The sequence below is a fragment of the Simochromis diagramma genome, unplaced genomic scaffold, assembly GCF_900408965.1.
Source record: "Simochromis diagramma unplaced genomic scaffold, fSimDia1.1 OVJJ01000433.1, whole genome shotgun sequence".
Lineage (NCBI taxonomy): Eukaryota > Metazoa > Chordata > Actinopteri > Cichliformes > Cichlidae > Simochromis > Simochromis diagramma.
This window is the reverse complement of record NW_024387031.1, coordinates 5,802,916-5,821,764: the sequence shown is the minus strand read 5'-3', so window position 1 is coordinate 5,821,764 and position 18,849 is coordinate 5,802,916. Positions and strand designations below refer to the sequence as shown.

General features: G+C 40.1%; 1 protein-coding gene across 2 annotated transcripts; it reads left to right on the top strand.

Moving 5' to 3' along the window:
* Positions 1 to 3,809: 3,809 nt before the first annotated feature.
* Positions 3,810 to 9,014, top strand: ltc4s (leukotriene C4 synthase). 2 transcript variants are annotated; one of them, XM_040043126.1, is made up of 5 exons: positions 3,857 to 3,997; positions 7,388 to 7,487; positions 7,688 to 7,758; positions 7,871 to 7,952; positions 8,734 to 9,014. In XM_040043126.1, exons 1-5 carry the CDS (start codon positions 3,940 to 3,942, stop codon positions 8,873 to 8,875), a joined length of 453 nt encoding a protein of 150 aa, XP_039899060.1. In that variant the 5' UTR covers positions 3,857 to 3,939; the 3' UTR covers positions 8,876 to 9,014. The 2 variants fall into 2 exon arrangements, with proteins under 2 accessions (XP_039899061.1, XP_039899060.1); XM_040043127.1 differs by lacking the exon at positions 7,871 to 7,952 and having other exon boundaries at positions 3,810 to 3,997; positions 7,688 to 7,822.
* Positions 9,015 to 18,849: the final 9,835 nt, after the last annotated feature.

Sequence of the window (18,849 nt, the reverse complement as noted above, 5' to 3'; positions counted from 1 at the left end):
TTGGAGATCAGTAGGTCAAGAGTGTGTCCTCTATTATGTGTGGCCTCTGTTACATGCTGAGTCAGCCCAAAGTTGCCCAGAGTGTTACTCAGGTCTTTAGTCCCTTTGTCCTGAGGGTTGTCCACATGGATGTTAAAATCCCCAACAATAATTACACAGTCTAAATCAACACCAAAACTTTTCAATGTATACATAAATGATATTTTTGATGTTTCTCAAGTACTTAAACTCATACTGTTCGCAGATGACACCAACATATTTTTCAGTAGTGATGATTATACTGATCTTGTAATGACCGTAAACAGGGAGCTAAAATTAATAAAAAAAAATGGATGGACATAAATAAATTATCATTAAATATAAATAAAACTAAAGCAATGTTTTTCGGTAATTTAAAATATAATATAGAATTACCAATTATCATTGAAGGTGTACCAATTGATAATGTGAGTGAAAACAAATTTTTGGGAGTCGTAATTGATAATAAAATTTCATGGAAACCCCACGTCAGACACATAAAAACCAAAATTTCCAGAAGCCTCGCAGTTTTGAACAAAGTGTAACCATACCTTGATAAAGATGCACTTCGTACTCTGTACTGTACCCTGGTTCTTCCATATCTTCCATATTGTGTGGAAGTGTGGGGAAACACATATAAAAATACAACTAATCCATTAGTCACAGTACAGAAACGAGCACTGCGTATTATTCACAAGGCTGGTTATCTAGATCATACTCACAAATTCTTTCTTCAGGCAAAGTTACTTAAATTCCAGGATCTGGTTAATTACAATACATCCATAATCTTATACAAAGCCTTTAATAAACTTCTACCTGCAAATTTACAAACTATATTTGAAATTCGAGAAAAGGTTTATAATGTGAGAGGCTTTGGAGAATTCAAATTACCCAGAACTCGAACAACCCGTAAAGGTTTTTGTGTGTCTGTATGTGGTGTGAAAATCTGGAACAGTCTGAGTTTTCAACTGAAACAATGCAAAAATATTCATAGATTTAAATTTCTCTACAAACAGTTGGTCTGGTCACAGTATACTCAATGATGGTTTTTAGTGTGCTCTGTAATGTCTGTTCTCTTACCATTGCTGGTGTGGATTCCAAAAAAAAAAAAAAAAAAAAAAAAAGTGTGCGTATGTATGTACATATATGTACATGTGTGTGTAGATATATATGTATGTATATGTATGCGTGTTTGTTACTTGTAATTATTACTGCCTGTTACCTGTGGTAATGCAATTTATAATTTATATATTCTGTATTCAGTTATGAAGGCTCTAATTGTTGTTTGCGAGCTGCCGTTTAGATGCTTGTATGTGCCCGGGGCTGTTGATGGGTCTGTATGCAATGATGGGCGTAGCTGCGGGAAGTTTATTGTTTTTTTTGTTGATGAGTGAGTATAGGGGTGGGATTTAATAAGTTTTCTTCATCCCACTCCTTTTTCAGGCAATTTTTGTTTTTTGTTTTGTGCATTTTATGTTCAATATAGGTATTTGTTGTGCCTGAAAATGAACAAATAAATGAATGAATGAATGAACACAGATCACAGACAGCAGTTCACTGAGGTCATTAAAAAAGTCTGTGCAGTATTTGGGAGGCCTGTAAACATTAAGAAACACAACTTTGGATGGGGCCTTCAGCTGTAAAGCCACATATTCAAAAGACTGAAAACTTCCAGGCGATAGCTGCTTACATTGAAATGATTCATTAAATAAGACAGCGACCCCTCCTCCTCCAGCCATAATCCTCGCAGCCCGGACCCTCCACACATCACACATCAGACTGCGGAGACAGAGCATGAAGGTGGTAAGGAGGAACTAAGGGGGGCGAGGCTGGGCAATGTGACTTCGATTGCTCTGTTGAGGGTGGGGCTCGATGGCGAACCTTTGGCTGCTCTGGTGGGGGGTTTATGGGGGACAAAAAGGGATTGGGCCGGGGGGTAGATCTGAGCCCAGCATTGACCCGCTCCATCATCTCCTCAGTGAATTTCAGGTGTGGGGAGGAGGGAGAAAGGGAGGGGGGGAGGGTGATGGGGGTGATGGCCTGTCAGGGGTTTGGGGGACTGGGGAAGATCGTGGTCCCTGGTCCTGGTCGTTGGTGTTGTTGAGAGAGTTGGAGGCAAATAGGGACCCCTCTTCTTGCCTCAGATGTCTCTCCTTTCTGAGGCTCTTCCCGGGTGGGGGCAGATGGAGCTCCTCCTCAAGGTTTCTGCTGGGCTTTGTCTGTTCTTGGAGTACTGTTTGTTCCTCTTTATGAGATAACTCCTCGTTTATCTCAGCCTTGGCACCAAGCACAGATGGATGACGTATGGAATAAAACAAGTTGGAGGTGAACAGTTTCACCCCTGACTTGTTAAAATTAAATCCATTTGCTTTAAACAGATGCCTGCGTTCCCAAAAAATATGGGAATTATTGGGAATTATTTTCGATTCCTTCCACTGCAATGGAAATAAAAGATGCCAAAGATCTATTAAATATGTGACATATAGGAAGGGACACAAACTTGGCTGCAACTTTGAGCAGTTTACTGTCTAAATTATCAGAGCCGGAGGATGTATCGTCAGGAAGTGATATTGATTTTTATGAAGGGGGGGGTCGAGTGTTAGCTAATGCAGGTCACTTGTGTCTTGCAGGCTATTAAAAACTGGCCCAGATGAACTGCTCTTCCACTCCACCTGACATCAACCTTTTGATCATCTTTTTCTTGGTTAGGTTATGTTTACTTAAATATGAAATAATTAAACTTTTATTTAAACTCCTTGCTTGTCACCTACTTCCAGCCAATTTGTGGCATTACTCTTTGATGTACCAACAGCAGAAAGCTGCGCTTTCCACACAGAGCTGGTGGAACCATCGCGGACACACCTGTCACACTGAATCTGTTTTTTTTTCCTTTTGTTTGTTTTGGGTTTTTTGTTTTTGTTTTTTTAAAGGGTCAGCCTTGAATTTCCAGGGATTTCTTGTAACCGTCTGACAACAGTTTTAAGTTTACCCGCTGTCATCAGTGTCATGAGTTTTCTTTTTTGTTTTTGTCTTTTTGTTTTTTCTCTTTTTAGTGACAGAGGTTGGTCAGGTCATCTGTAGAAAAAAACAAATGCCCTGTGAAAATACTTATTACTGCAGCTAATGACTACAGTTAATTTAAACTGTTAAAAGGGAAATATTAAGGCTGTAACAAAATCAAATGTTGGTGTTTTTGTTTTTGTAAATGATACAAAAGAGACATTGTCCCTTTTTAAGATGAACTGTAAAATATTTTCCATAGCCATCTGTTCAGAGATGACATTTTACTTCCAATTGTGTAGCTAACTGGGAATCAAAACGGCTAAAACCTCCAAAATTAAGAAGTCATAAGAAGCGTTTGAGTTAAAAATCAAGAATGGTGGACACTGTTTCTCCATGATTTGGACACGGGGAACCGACTGTGGCAGGGTCAGCCTGTTACAACCGTGTGTGTGTGTGGGGGGACTTAAAAAGGTAAAGATCAAGAGCAGTAACTAATCATAATCTTAAAGATGTGTAAATAATTCTGGCAGTGTGGAATGAAATAAGAAACCTGATGTCAGTAAACAGTGTCTGCATTTATAGATGAGAACATGAATATGTTGAGTCTGCTGTGGATGCTCGAAGATGCAAATCTGAAACACAAACATGGAGTCAAGCCCAAAATAATCCATCGCTCTCTTGTAACCCACAAACTGAACTGTAATGTAACGACACTCACCTGTTCACTAAAGTAAAACGTCGCTACTTCCAGGTCTGGTGTGGTTGGAATGGAGGCGGAGTCGACTGGGTCCGCTCTCCCTGCCCAGTGCGCGCTCCCGACGCAGATAAATTCTATCGAGACGAACTACTTGGCATTACACCTGTCCTCCTGTCCTCGCAGACCAGGTGTGTGTCGGTCTCACCTGTCTGACTCTGTAAATGATGGAGGAGCTGGTCGGGCTCGGCGCCGTGACACTGCTGGGCGTCCTGGAGCAAGGTAAGCTTTTTGTGACACGACTTCTTACTGGGATTAAATGATCATTCTAAACGTTGTTTTCTCCTTCCTGTTTAATTTTACATCGTTTTGTATGTTTTGACCGTTTTAAATTGTTCCAGCCTGCAGACTCGAGAAACGGCTCAGCTGGTGCTGTTGTCATAGTCGAGGCCGTCTTCAGACCTCGTCCGTTTTAAAATTATAAATGCACAAAAAAGTGATTTAACCGGTCATGATGCTTGAATCTTTTTGTTTTACACTATAGCTCGGTTAGTGTTTTACGCCTTTTTATTTCCTGAATTCTGTTTACACGTGTTTTATGTTTGTCGTATTTAAAGCAGTTTGAATTCCTGTGTTTGCATGTCAGCGTACACCAGAGGTGGAAAGTAACGAAGTATTTGTACTTCGTTACTTTACTAAAGTAAAATTTCCAGATATCTGTACTTGAGGGTGTGGCATTAACCCTCTACTGCATAGCGTTGCCCTGAGGCAACAAACCACATTTTCATGCCTTACAGTGGCCCTTCAAAAAAAAAAAAACAACTTTTTTTTTTTTTTTTTTTCCAAACAATGCTACCAGGCACATCTCTTTCCAATAAAATGATGAGTTGAAGGTAGTGTGACTTTGATTTGGGGGGGCAGGGCCCCTTTCTGCAAGCTGCACTACATGAGAGACATCTCCATTAGGAGGCAAGATAAAGATCACAATTTTACATGTTTATAGTGAAATAAATGTATATTAAAAATACTTGTATGTGCATGAATATGTTAAGAAGCATATTTGATTGTTTGTTCTACTTTTTAAAATTTATTTATACTGTAAAACTGTTCATTTTCATTCGTTGCCTCAAGGCAACACTGCGCACTTAGCCCAATTTTTTTTCAGGCAATATAATGCATTTGGATATGTGTGTAGAAATGTGTTTGTGTGCATTTATATGATCATAGTCAATGTTTTTTACTTTACAATCTACTCATAATTACAGGACATGGATGTAAAAACTTTTTATGCAAGGAAACCAAGGGAATGTGCACTTTCTGTCCTCAGAAAGTGAGGACAGTGAGCTTTCAGGGAGTGACAGTGAAGTAGAGGAGTGGATCCCTGAATGAGGTTTGAGGGACACTTAGGAGCTCAGGGGTCAGTTGGTAAAGTAACTGTGTCTGTGTGTGTGAGTGCCTACATAGCAAGCAGGTCTGGCCAGGATCTGGTATCAAGCCGGCACTTTGAGTAATCTGGGAGAGTAGAAAAGCGCTACATAAAAATCAGTCCATTCACTAACAGAGTTTTGGCATGTTACTTTTGCACTGTTTTGCATGTTCTGGCACATGTTGTTATTGCATGGCTTGATTAAGATACACATTATGCTGACATCTGGGGCCAGAGCTGAAACCGTTCTGGGCCAGCACAGGGCCAGCAGTGTGTCCACAACTAGCCCGTGGCTGCACACCACCTACAGATGGCCCACATACCGCAATGAATAACGGCCCTTTGGTGGCCCAGATCAGGTTTGCCAGAGGTAATCCACACATGGGCCAGCACAGGACGACCAGGGTGTCTGAAACTGGCCTTGTGCTGGCCCATGTGTGGGCCACCTCTGGCAAACCAGGTCTGGGCCACCAAAGGGCCGTCATTCTTTGCAGTATGTGGGCCATGTGTAAGCACATTGTGTGGGCCTGATCCCTGCCATACCAATATTGCTGTGTGGGTGTCAGTGTATGTGGTCATGTATTACTTATTGTTGTGGGGACACAAATTTGTTTACAAACTCACATTGTGAGGTCTCTCCTACGAAGGCTTGAGTCAGGGTAAGGTTCAGGCAGGGACTTGTGATGGGTAGAGTCAGATTAAGTCTCCATTAAATTAATGTAATGTCCCCAAAAGTGATGGAAACACAACGTGTGTGTGTGTGTGTGTGTGTGTGTGTGTGTGTGTGTGTGTGTGTGTGTGTGTGTGTGTGTGTGTGTGTGTGTGTGTGTGGGTCAAATGTTGGATGTATTTTGGTGTTTTATTGTTTTGTGAAATGTTTACATTGTTTATTTGTTGTTTATTTATTTGTTCATCCTTGTTGTACTAATACAACTTATTATAGAATAACTTGGCATTTTACTACCCGTGTTGCCTTGAAGCAACAAACCAATATCTGTTTGTGGGGGGGGGGCAGGGTGTCAAATTTTATGATTGATATATTATTAGGGACCCTAAAGCTCCCCCAAAATAGGGAGAAATATTTTTTTTCCCCCAAAATTAAAAAGTCATGCAGTAGAGGGTTAAAAGAGATGAGCGAGTGCAAAATCAGGGGCTGCAGTTAGCCGACTGCAGATGTCCATAAGGTACTTCAGCATGGAGGTAACCCTGCACTGTCAGTGTGTTGGCAGCTAAAGGCCAGCTGCTTATTTCACAGGGAGAGAATAATGCAGAGATGGAGAAGGATAAGAAGGACGGAAGAGGAAGGAGAGGGCTTAAATTAAAGACTGCTCAGTGGTATTTGATTCACTGGCAATTTAAAGCATATACGCATAGTCATCATGTTTTTAAATCGCATATTGGGTCTGTACATGTGACATTATGTTTTGCTGACTGTTATTTAAAAGCTGCATGAAAATCATCTGCAGGTTAGTGCAGGGGTTAAATGGGTTACTTTGCTGTACTGTGATGGATTTAAAACAGCTGATCACAGCTTGTACATTAAGAAAATCTACTGCAGCTCTCAATAGAAATTGTGAATTAGGATTCCCCCCACGCTGAGCCATTACAGATTGGTGTGTCCAATTTTTAGGGTTCCTTAACCTGCTGAGTCCACTTTACCCCCTGACTGTACACTTTCTGTTTAGGGCCAAAGTCACCCTCTACAATGTAGGCAAGGGAAAATGTTTTTTTTTTTTGTTTTTAAATTTTCCTCTTTCTCTGCTCATGTTCTGCTGATCTGATTCAAGTTGAATATTTATGAGAATTAAAATGTAGGCCACTTTTGTTAATCTAATATTTTATTACATTAATATAGCACAAGGTTGAGTTAGCTCTGCACACACATAGCTGCTAGAAACGTCCTCCAAAGAGCTACTTTCAAGAGTACATTTTAGAGTCGCTACTCTTTACTTTGAGTTAAGGAGTTGAGTCAGTACTTTAACAGAGTATTTTTAACACTATCTGTACATGTGACACCTGGCGTTCACAGCCCTCACTGCATTCGTGCTTCCACTTTATATTTTTTTTAGCTTTTATAAATAAAATTTGCATAGATGAGCAGCGTGGTGTGTACTTTGGTCTGTGTAGCAGAAGCTGTGTGAAGGACAGCTCATGAAGCCATCTTTTATTTAACATTTGCAAAAAAAAATTAATGTTCATGTCATTAAAGTGTAATGTGCACTAAAATGTGTTCTTTATGTTTTTAGCCTATTTCTCTCTCCAGGTAATTTATGCCAGGAGGAAGTATTCAGTGTCTCCACCTGCCACCACTGGACCACCAGAATTTGAGAGGGTCTTCAGAGCTCAGTGAGCCCCTTTGTGTCTGTTTGTCTATGCATGTACTTGTATTACTAAAATCCTGTGGGGACCCTTCAATTTTGGAGGGACGAAATTTTACCTGATAAATTGGTAAGAATGAAAGGGATGCCTCTGGTGCCCCCTGGAGGCTGTGGTGTGTAGTGTTTTACCACTTAGTTTCGGTTAGTTTTGTTGTCCTTTGTGTTTAGAGCAAACTGCTCAGAGTACTTCCCCATCTTCATCACCGTGCTGTGGCTATCTGGAGTATTCTTCAGCCAAGGTGAGGCGACAGAAGCCACAGAGGCTGCTGCAGCATTAACACGTACACTTTACGACCTGAAAAGGTAAATATTTACCTTTTCAGGTCGTAAAGGTGTGTCTGTGTGTTTCAGGTCTGTCTTCAGTCTGCGGTTTGCTTTATTTATATGGACGGTTCAATTACTTTAGAGGATATTCTGAGTCTGCACAGGGACGGTGAGAGCTATGAGAACCCCTACATTTACAATAAACACACTCGCTGTTTAAAATCATTCTTATACTGATGCTAACGTTTGCACTGCAGGAACTCCCATATGAAATGTGAGTTTTATTTTATGGAAAGTTCCTGCTCTGGCTTTCATACCCTCTGAAGGATGGGATCTCTCAGGGTTATTGAATTTTAAATGTTCACAGTGAAGTTAAACGCTGAGTTAAAAATGTCCAACTGTGTGACATCATCAGAATCGGCATACTATATTAATCCCTAGGGAAATTATATATCAGTCTGACAAACGGCAACTATCAAAATTTTGAGCTATGCAAACAGGACAAGAGTACAAAATCACCAAGCTAAGGTTATTTATTTTGACTGCGATTGTTTAGATCCAGACTGTCCCCTGAATGCCTCGTCATGTTGGTTTTTTCAAAGCTTGTATTTTTTTATTTATTTTTTTTATTTAAACTAAATTCTGCACTTCCTCTAATGTCCACTAGAGGCTCGCGCATAGACTCATGTAAAAATGTCTAACTTTACAGCAAGAAATGAAAATGTTTACAGGCTGATTCCTGTAGTATCTGTATGTGGCCTCTTTTGGCTGTGGTCAAAATGCTAACACTTTTAGAAAATAGTCAGTAGTTAAAATCTAAAATGTTCATTCAACCAGGTGGAACAGAGCTTTCTGCCTCCTGTAAATGACTTACTGTGAGTAGTTCTGCCTGTGCAGGTGTGTAACAGGTAAACTGACTCAACACTGTTCATGCCTCTGGTCTCTTTCAGTCTGGCTCCACTTTACTTCTGCGCTCAGATTCTCTGGATTCTCATCGGGTTCTCGGCTGTTGGCATTTTCCTCACCATCTGCCAAGTTTATCTGAACATGGACCTGCTGCAGGAACTTTGCTCCATCCTCGGGCTGTTTTGACCGAGGAGGATAAGAAGTGACAAAAGGGAGGAGAGGTTGTCTTCTACTCTGATCTTAATCTCTGTATTTCTCATACAGTTCGTTAAATATTCTGTTATCAACCTGAAAGTAGGGAATAAAGAGAGATGATGTATCTGCATCTGTCAGTTTCTGTTGATGACCAGCAGAGGGCACCACACCCCGACTTTGACCTCAAAGTTTCTTCATTTCAAACGACAGACACCACGGTGTAAAAATACTTAACTACAATTTAAAGCGCTGCATGCTAAAGCCCCGTTCTTGTTATAGTGGATATAAGGGGCTAGTCAATATTTAAAACTTAAACTCTTTCGTTTTGCATCTATAATTAATAAATGTGCTTTCAGGACATCTTCAGTCATATTTACACAGCACACCAAGGAGGAAACGCTGTGTTTACAGAAAGAGGAACCTCTTATCTCCCCTACAATTTCCATTTATGGTTGAACTGATTTAACAACAGAATTTAAGTGGAAGGCAAACAAAAGCCAGCAAACTGAAACAATGCTTTTGACAATAAATAACAATTAACTGTTTTGATAAATATTCATAAAGTTTTTCTTCTTCTTCTAATGCTCCACCCCCCCACCCCCACATACTGGCCCTTTTTAACTTCATATTATTAAATATGATCTTTGAATGGATCTTTTTATAAACCACATTTCAGTCCTCACGTTCCTGTTTTTGGCCACAAGGTGGCAGCATTTCATTTATAGAGGCTCTGGGTAATAAACACTGAAGATGAAGAATAACTTGATCGTTTTGAGAAAAACAGATTTTAAGTCAATCAACATACAAAGAATTTTTTAAACTTGTTTTAATATTTGTTTCTAAAATTTAAATAAAAATTTGTTTAAAACAAGTTCTAAATTCACTATAAAACTCTTTTCATACCTCAAATCTATAGTGCTTATTTTTAACCTTAAATTAATACGATGGACTTTTGAGCCTAACAGCAGGTAAAGCTGAGGCGTCCTGAGATGATTGAAATAGAAACCAGCCCATCTGATGGTCCTCCTTCACTACATCCATGAATCTTCTCCGAGGTCTTCCCCTTTTCCTCCTGCCTGGGAGCTCCATCTTCATCATCCTTTGTCCAACATGTCCATGCTGCCTCCTCGGCACAAGCTCAAACCATCGCAGCCTCACCTCTAAAAAACATAAATGAAACAATATGGAGGATTTCAGAATAAGCAGTTCTTAAAAAGTAAAAATGTTCAAAATTTCTACCACATTTGAGGCGTGTCTTCAGTATGAGCACGGAAACATTTTTTTTCTTTGCTGTAATTGTTCCTCAGGGACAAGTGTGTGGTGGACATGAAACCCACAGTCCTTTTGCACAAAAACACATTCAGGTTTATCAGAAGCTAAAAAGAAGCTTCAGGTGACATCTTGATTATTTCTGCGCTTTTATTTGCTTCTGCAGCATCTTTAAACATTAAAACCAGCATAACTCTGCTGCTGCTGGGATCTCTACAGTTAATGTGCGGTTAATTAAACCAGCGAGTCAGGCCGTTAATGTGATCCAGGCGCAGGCTGATATTTCCACTTACTGCCTATAAAAAAAACACGGACCGCACCAACACAGCTGCCACCGGGTGTGGAGGGGTGGGGGCTCCTAAAGCATGAGTGTCTATGGAGGCAGGGGTAAAACCCCTCTGCTGGTTTTCAGCCTGACTCGTCTGTCATGAAAGCCAGAAGTGTAACAGCATTAGATCTGTGACATGAGGTTTACACTGAGATCGATACATTCATTAAACTCTGCTGTCCTACGAAAAAAAAATCTACGTTTTATAATTCAAAGATAATCCTGCAGCCTTTGATCTTCAGGTAACATTTATAAGGTAAAACAGTGAGATCTGTGTTTGTGGAGGATAAAGGCGTCTTTGTTGGTTTATGAGGATTCATCTTTAAAATCAAAACTACTTTGTATCACAAGTCTAGTCTATTTGTAAAAACCCCAGGCAGCAGAAGCTGATATAAGCCTGTAAACTGTGAAGTGACCGGCTGTTGGAGATCAAATCGATCTTGTGTGCGTCCGCAGTTTGTGTTTATTTGGAAAAATCCGATCATCCGACCAGCAGCCTGAGGAGAGCCGAGTCACGTCGAGCAGTGTGACCTGAACGCTGCCTTCAGAACAAAACAGCTCTAATTAAAGCTTTAAGAAGTTCCCAGAAGCCTCCAACAACAAAAAGAAGGAGGACATGTTACATAGTTTTGTGTTTGTCCTGAAGTCTGATGTAGATATTTTTCCTCTGGAGCACACTGCTGTTTATCCATGTCGGTGTAAACTGCTCAGTGTCTGCTAGACAAGCATCTGCCATCAGCTGAAAGTTACGCTAATCAAACCAGTAATGTCTCTCTATAAAAATCATCTCTCGGTTAAAATACACCGAAATCTCTTACTTTCATGTAGGAACTATTTTCTATCTGCTGTCTACATCCACCAAGCGAGAGAACCAAGTTACAACCTGGAGGCTGAGAGGAGCCCTGACCAGTAACACCCAGACCTGCCATCAAGCTGCAGGGTAAAAGAAAATGAAGCTGAGGCACCAACAGCTGCAGTTCCTCTAACATCCAGCAGGGGCTCCAGCAGTGAGTCAGTCCCCACAGACTCCCATGTTAAAATATCTGACTTCACAGCAGACATACACCTGTTTACAGCCTGATAGAACAACTGTTCTGGTCTCTATGGATAATTTAAACTTTTATAACACCTGTACAGGTGTGAATGTTTTCTTTCTGACAGCCTCTTTGACTGACAGGCAGCTGTAGCTGCTAGCTGTCTGCTAGTCTTCACCTCAGCTAATTGGAGTCCCTGACCTGGAGCTCTGGACGTGTTTGTGCTGTTGGAGCCTTTTTTAATGGAATTATCTGACCAATAATCTGGCTGCTGTGAGATTAATTAAACTAAGAGACCATCAAAGAAGTCTAAGCTCCAGTTTTGGGACTTTATTTGGATTTTACTGAGCGTTAAATCATCAGGTATGTGTGTCTGTTTGATGCTCCCATACAGTCTGTAGGTGAGGCAGCAGTCAAAATGCTAAGTCGAGTCTTCAAAATGAACAGCCCCTAAACAGTGGGTGGCATCATGGTGACAACATCAATCCATTTATATGCAGTGATCTATATTTAGCCCCCACCGTGTTGACTTTTACCTCTCTTCTACCCGCGTGGAGCCATTTCTGCCCTCGTTTCAGGAGGGATTTACATAGAGTTGTAAGGTGATAGGCTGCAACTATCAGTCACTAGTTATTAAATGACTTTTGTCTTAGTTTTTCACATGTCTGTGGGTCAGAGGTGGATTGTGGGTAAGTTGTCACTCAGGTTGTTTGAATTTTCTCACGCCGAACTGTAATCTGCACCACAAAGAACTGAAGACTATTTATAGAGCAGCTCTGCTCGAGTTTATATTAGGAGGTGCAGCCAGGTCTGTACAGCCTGTACATTATCACCACACACACACACACACACACACACACGTGCGCGTGCGCTGGTTCATGTGTGGAATGCGGCCCTGTGTGTATTTTTAGCGTGTCGTCGTCTCTCTGGCAGACGGCGGAGCAGCAGTTGTTGTTCTCAGCGTCAGGATAACTTTCCATCCAACAACAGCTGCTTCACTCTGCGCCATCTTCTCAGGCTCCGCCCATCAGAGACAGCACCGCAGACTGCCTCCATCGCTCGCCATCAAACACCTGAACACCAGCGAAACACATTTCTAAGACCCGGTGTCTGAGAAAGGCTCACAATCACATCTAACAACGTAGAAATAATGCCTCTCTGTGACCTCTGATTATGAGTTTACCAACAGGTAAACGATACCTGAGGTCCTGACTTGTCCCTCCTCAGTCTGGAAAAGCTTCAGGAGGAGCTGGAAAATGTTGCACAGCTGCTAAACTCCTGAGTTGGCTTCCACTGAGCTTCCACATAAACAAACAACAAAAGTTAACTAAAGAGACTTTGTTACGTTTAGGGAAGATATCACAGTTTTTTAATATCTGAAGCATAAAACATGTTTTAAATACAGTTTAAATGCGAGGCTTGTTAAGCCACACCTTACAAACATCACCAAGACAGCAGCACAGACTGTGTGTCTCTGCGCACCTATTCATCTGTGATGGACAGAATGCTGTTCAACTTGTCTCTGAGTCTTACAGAAAACCAGATCAGTCAATAACATTATTTCAGTTTGATCTGCAGACAACCTGAAGCGATTTTCATGTCTCCTTTACCAGGTTGTCGGACAGAAGGCTTGAATGTTTAAATGGATCCAGTTTGAGTGCACTTTTTTTGAATTAACATGTTTATTTTACTGCTCTGTGCACTAAATCACCATATTAATGAGTTTCTGCAGCATTAATCTCTGATGTTATTTATTGTTATATTTTTGTGTTCCCTGTGAGTCACTCATAGTCACATGACGCACAAAACCTGCTTTTTACTTGAACGTGCTCAGAGCCTAAAGGGTCAGGTTCAAGTGTCAGAAGTTGAGGGACTCGGGTTAAACTACATTTGACCACCCATCACGGGTGGAGCCATGTGACACTGGTGCATCTGTATGTGGTCACATAAGAGAGGGGAACTGGTTATGGAAAAAAAATGGACAAAGACACCTACGGACCACAAAAAGAAACAAACAACTTCTAAAAGTGGTCGATTTGATCTTAAAGTATACTCAGACATGTGGTGATGACTCATTTAAGAAGGTTGTTATTTAAAGCCACCGTAAAGACGTCACACAACCAGAGTGACCTGAGCCTATCATTAACCAGCTTCTTGTCATGTAAATCAGTGAGTTAGTTAACTTTGCCTGCTTCCTGTGGATGTGAGATTATAAAGATCTGTTAAACAGGTCCTGTCATTTGTTTTCAGCAGCATCAGCTGAGCTTCCTGTTTCTAGTGATTCTATTAAGAGCTTAATGCTGATTGGCTGAGATCATAATTAGTGAGGCTGTTAATCTGAGCCGGATTAGATTAACCGTGTGTCCAGGTGTCTACCTACTGGCATTTTAAGATGTAGGCAAACAAAATTATTTTAAAAACGTATCTTTATTTAACACAGCCCTGCCATGAGAATCCTGATTTTGTCAGTGACTTTGAATAAGGTCATAGAAAAACTTCAGTTCACCATAAAAAGTAAAAATTTTCTATAAAGAGGGCCGAAATTAAAAAAAGGTGTCACGATAGCGTACGATTACACTCAGGTATGATTGTGCTAACAACAATTTAGGAAAAAAGCAGCTACACTGCATCAATTCAGTGATCTTGTTTCAGAAAGTCAAAACATTAGCTGGAAGAGAAATTTAAAAATGTCAATTTAAGTTACCAGATCCAGAGTTTACATGTATTTGCCGACCTTATCCAGAAAGTATTTTGCTACCTGAGACAACTTATATATATGTAATACATCTATGATAGCGGAGGAGCTAGAGTTTGCTAACGTTAGCCAGATAAAAAGGGACGAACGCGATGTTGACGACCAAATGATCCCATCATGTTCTGAATGTCCTGCTGATGTTGACCACCTAAGGTCCCCAGCCTGGTTGGCTTCATTACATAAAAATAGATATTTTGCTGGTTAGCATTAGCTAACATTAGTTTACTTACTGACAGAGCTAATCATAGCTAGCTTGCTCGCTAATGTTGTTTCTAGAGCTGCAACTATTCATTGAGTAATTCAAATAATTTGATTTGACACAAATTCTTGACTTCGATGATTTGTTTAATGCACAGCTCTGCAGCATGGCGATGTGTTAAATGATGTAAATGGGAGTGCTTCAGACACGTTATGATTAAAAACAGACCCGCAGTACAAATGTATTTAGGAGCAGCGTGTGAATAAAAACTCAGACAACAATAAGGCCACACAGCTCTCAGTTTAAAACAAAAATACTGAAACAAAAACACCTAACACAACAGCAGCAGTGATGATGACGCTGGCATCTTTTAACGTAGAGGCAGAGTGAAGAGCAAAGAGGCGGAGCCATTACAACACAGTGAGGTCAGGCAGAGTGAAAACAAACAGCAGCTCTGTTCCTGTGATCAACATTAAAACACTTTACTGGGAAAAAGCTGCGGGAGTCCTTCATCAAAGCACCTGATCAACAAACTCCGACAAGTAGAAAAGTGAAATTTGTAGCTGCTCCATCCACCGCCGTTTGTCTTACATGGCAGAAGAATCTGCAGTAAAGCTCCACAGAAAAAACAGAAACCAATGAGTCGTTTATTGTGAAAGACCTGTGTTTTTTCTCTTTTGAATGTTTATGATTGCTCATTAATAAGACAAAAGTATTTTTTATCCGTTTACTAGATTAATCGATGGACTAATCGATAGATTACTTGATTACTGAAATAATCTATAGTTACAGCCCTACTTGTCTCCATCTAAATCATCTGTGAAGCCACCTGAGTGTTTGTTGTTGTCCATGTGGAATTTCTGGTGTGTTGATTAATGACATTAGCTAGCAGTTGACTTAATTTCTAAGCTAACGTGTTGGTCTCCGATGACACACTCAAGGCACGAATGTCATGTCCTTGGAGTTTTAGCAGCAAATTCATCCAGAAAACTTCACACAGAAATCTGTCCACAGGCTGCTAATACTGTTTAATAAATGTAAAGAGAGCATAGTGCACATTTAAGATGAGAAAGGCTGTTAACCTGATAGTTAGTAATCCCAGACTGGTGCTAAGCACATGAACTTAATATAAAGCCACTCTAGAGAATTCAAAATGCCCTTTTAAGGTGCTGCATCGACCCGCTTCTCTATCTCCTCTGATCATATCCACCAAAGATGGATGATTAATAGTTTAAAAAAACATTCCAGCTAGAGATTAGCTTCAACCAAACATCATTATGAGGAAACAGCTTATGTCAGCATCAGCTTTGAAGGTTTGCAGACACTTCCAGACCTGATTGTGTTATTGTCTTTTTCCCTGCCATGTTCTGAATCACTGACTTCACGTGTTTCACGTGTTTGAGTTGGACAAGAATGACTCAGGAAGTTCAGGAGATAAAGGAGGACATGAGGAAATAAGGGAACACTGGAAACTTACTGTTATTTTTTGATTTCATTATATTCAGGATATGTTCTTAGAGTTGGTGCTGAGGACATTTTCTTTTTCTTTTTCTGATATCTGCAGAAAAAGATGGCCCACAAGTTCAAGGACCCATAAAGTATGATATCAAAACCTGTAATTATTAAAATGGGATTCTCTTTGGTCACATTTAAAGCTCAAAAGTGTTTTAACAGAAACACACAGCTGGCACATGTCCTAAGTGAGTTTCAGAGCTTTACAAGCTTTGCGTTTTGCTCGTATAATGGTCATAAAACAGGAGCAGGGTTTCACTGCCGAGCTGCAGTTAAACCCCAAAAACCTCATCCAGCCAAACAGCCGCTGACTCTCTGAATTTAGGCTTTTTGTAATCTCTAACAGAAATACATCCACTCCTGTAGACCAGGTTACCACCAAATATGTGGTCTTATTTGCTTTGATGACTAAAATAAACACATTATACACAATTTAGTGTTGTGTTAGTTGGAAAAAGGAATTTGGAAAGCTAGCTAACTAGCATTCCATTTCAGATGTGATTTTTGTAGCTATAATGTTAGCAAGCGACATGGTCAGGCAGCTAGCTGTAACTTAGTTATGCCGCGCAATTATACTGATAATTATTTTGTACCACTAGCTGATAAAGAATTTCAAAAATATTTACTAGCAGTTTAAGTGAATGACTGTCTCTACTTTAAATGTGTTTACCTAGTTAAAATAGTTAGAACTAGTCCTCATTTGTGTCATTATCAAGAAAATGGGTGAGGTAATTTGGAAAATTAGCCAACTAGCATTACCTCTCTGATATGATTTTGCTAGTGATAAAGCTTGCAATCAAGTTATACTTAGCCCACTAGCTGTATTTTGGCTATGCTAGTCTGATGATGGCTATAATAATACTAACTGATGATGTAATTTATCAGCTTCCAGGATTGATAAGTTCTCATATCTCATATCCATCTGTGGAACAGTCTTCCTCAACCCCTTAGAGAATGCTCGACATTCAATTTGTTTAAGGCAAAGGTTTAAAAACTGGTTATGGACAAATCAAGTGTGTGATCATGTATGAGTTGTATAGTTTTAATGTTTTATTTGGGAACAGAATGGTGTGTATGTGTAAGTTTGGTGATGGAGTTTTTATTATGAATGAATGATGAATTTTTATGAATTATTATGTCTATTTTTTATGTTTAAGGATAACAGATGGAAATTAGCCTTTGGCTATAATCTGGCATGTTTACATTCATGTGATTTTTTTTTTTTTTTACATTTATGTTCATTAACATGCACTGTCCTAAATAAATAAATAAATATCAGGGCAGCGAGTTTGGATAAGTTGGTATTTGATTGTATCCACTAAAACCAGCCATTTAAAATGACACAGACTGTCTGTGTTAGCAGGCATGCTAGTGCTTGCTAATATAGAACTAGTTAGACCAGCGGTCCCCAACCCCAGTACCAGTCCATGAGTCGTTTGGTACCAGGCCGCGAGAGTTGAGCTCGGGTGTGAAATTTATGGTTTTCAGGGTTTTAATCAGTTTTTATAGTTATTTTTCTTAATCGTTTTTATTGTTAACCGGTTTCCCTGGGTCTTTTCCCATATGTCTGGTTTTATTTTGTTGTATTTATCTGTGACACCTTAAAGGCCTGTCTGTGAAAATATTGACGGACATAAACCAGCCCGTGGCGCAAAGAAGGTTGGGGACTGCTGAGTTAGACCAGCTGACTAACCTTAGCTTGTACTAAGCACAAGCTAAGCACACACACCCGCCCTCTCACATCATCTATAATTGACTGAGACAGGACTCTTCCAGACACTAAACCAAGGCACAATGTACATTTCAAATTCCTTTAATTTTAAATATTAAAATTATTAATTTAAATATTGTCTATCCTGTAAAATAGTCAGATGTCTATTCATATTAATGTACAGAATTCACCTGCTTGCTGCTACTACTGCACATTCACCCAATGTATATACTATATATATATATATATATATATATATATATATGTTCTTCCTCTACACCCCCCCCCCCCCCCCCAATTTTTTGCACATGTCGAGGAGCGTGTCAGGCTACATTTCACTGTGTGTTATACTTGTATAACTATGCATGTGACAAATAAAGAACCTTGAACCTTGAACCTACTGTAATGTTGTCTCTGTTTAAACCCTGTATGAAGACATGTGAGTGTTGGTTTTTGTCCTCGTGTCGCACCTGGGTTGTGCTTGTTTAGTGAAGTTATTGATTTGATTTAGCTAGCATTGCTCACTGTTTTCTTCTCCTATGTTTATCTCATATCTCAGTGATAAACTCATAAGTAAAAACATATGTCAGTGTGGAACAATAAAGCATTGTGTATGTGTAAGTAGCATGCACTATGCTGGTTATATATTTTTATTTTGAATAACTGTGAATGATCTGAGAAGTTTTTCCTGATCACACCAATAACGTCATCTTCCTAAACCCTAAAGAGAGTCAGACTTAGCGTTTACATACCTCACACACACACACACACACACACACACACACACACACACACACACACACACACACCCTTGACCATGACATCAGCTGATAGAAATGCTGTAATTCAAGCAGACACCACCCTGAAAGCTCAGCTGCGGGTCAGGACAGCGACAGTATTGACACTATTGCTGCAGCTGACAATAAGATGACAGTAGTTGACATGGACGAGTAGGGAAAGTCTCCTTGTTAATGACTACAAGGGCCTGCAGAAGATACTACTGTATCTGCAGTCATCTGGACACAGCTTAACCACAGACTGTAGGTAAAGGAAGGACTGTGTGACATCATCAGTGCAAACAGTGCAGAGGTCCACTTCAGCTGAGGTGAAGCCGAGCAGGCCACGCCCCCACCCTCATTAGCTAGTCCCATCTTCTT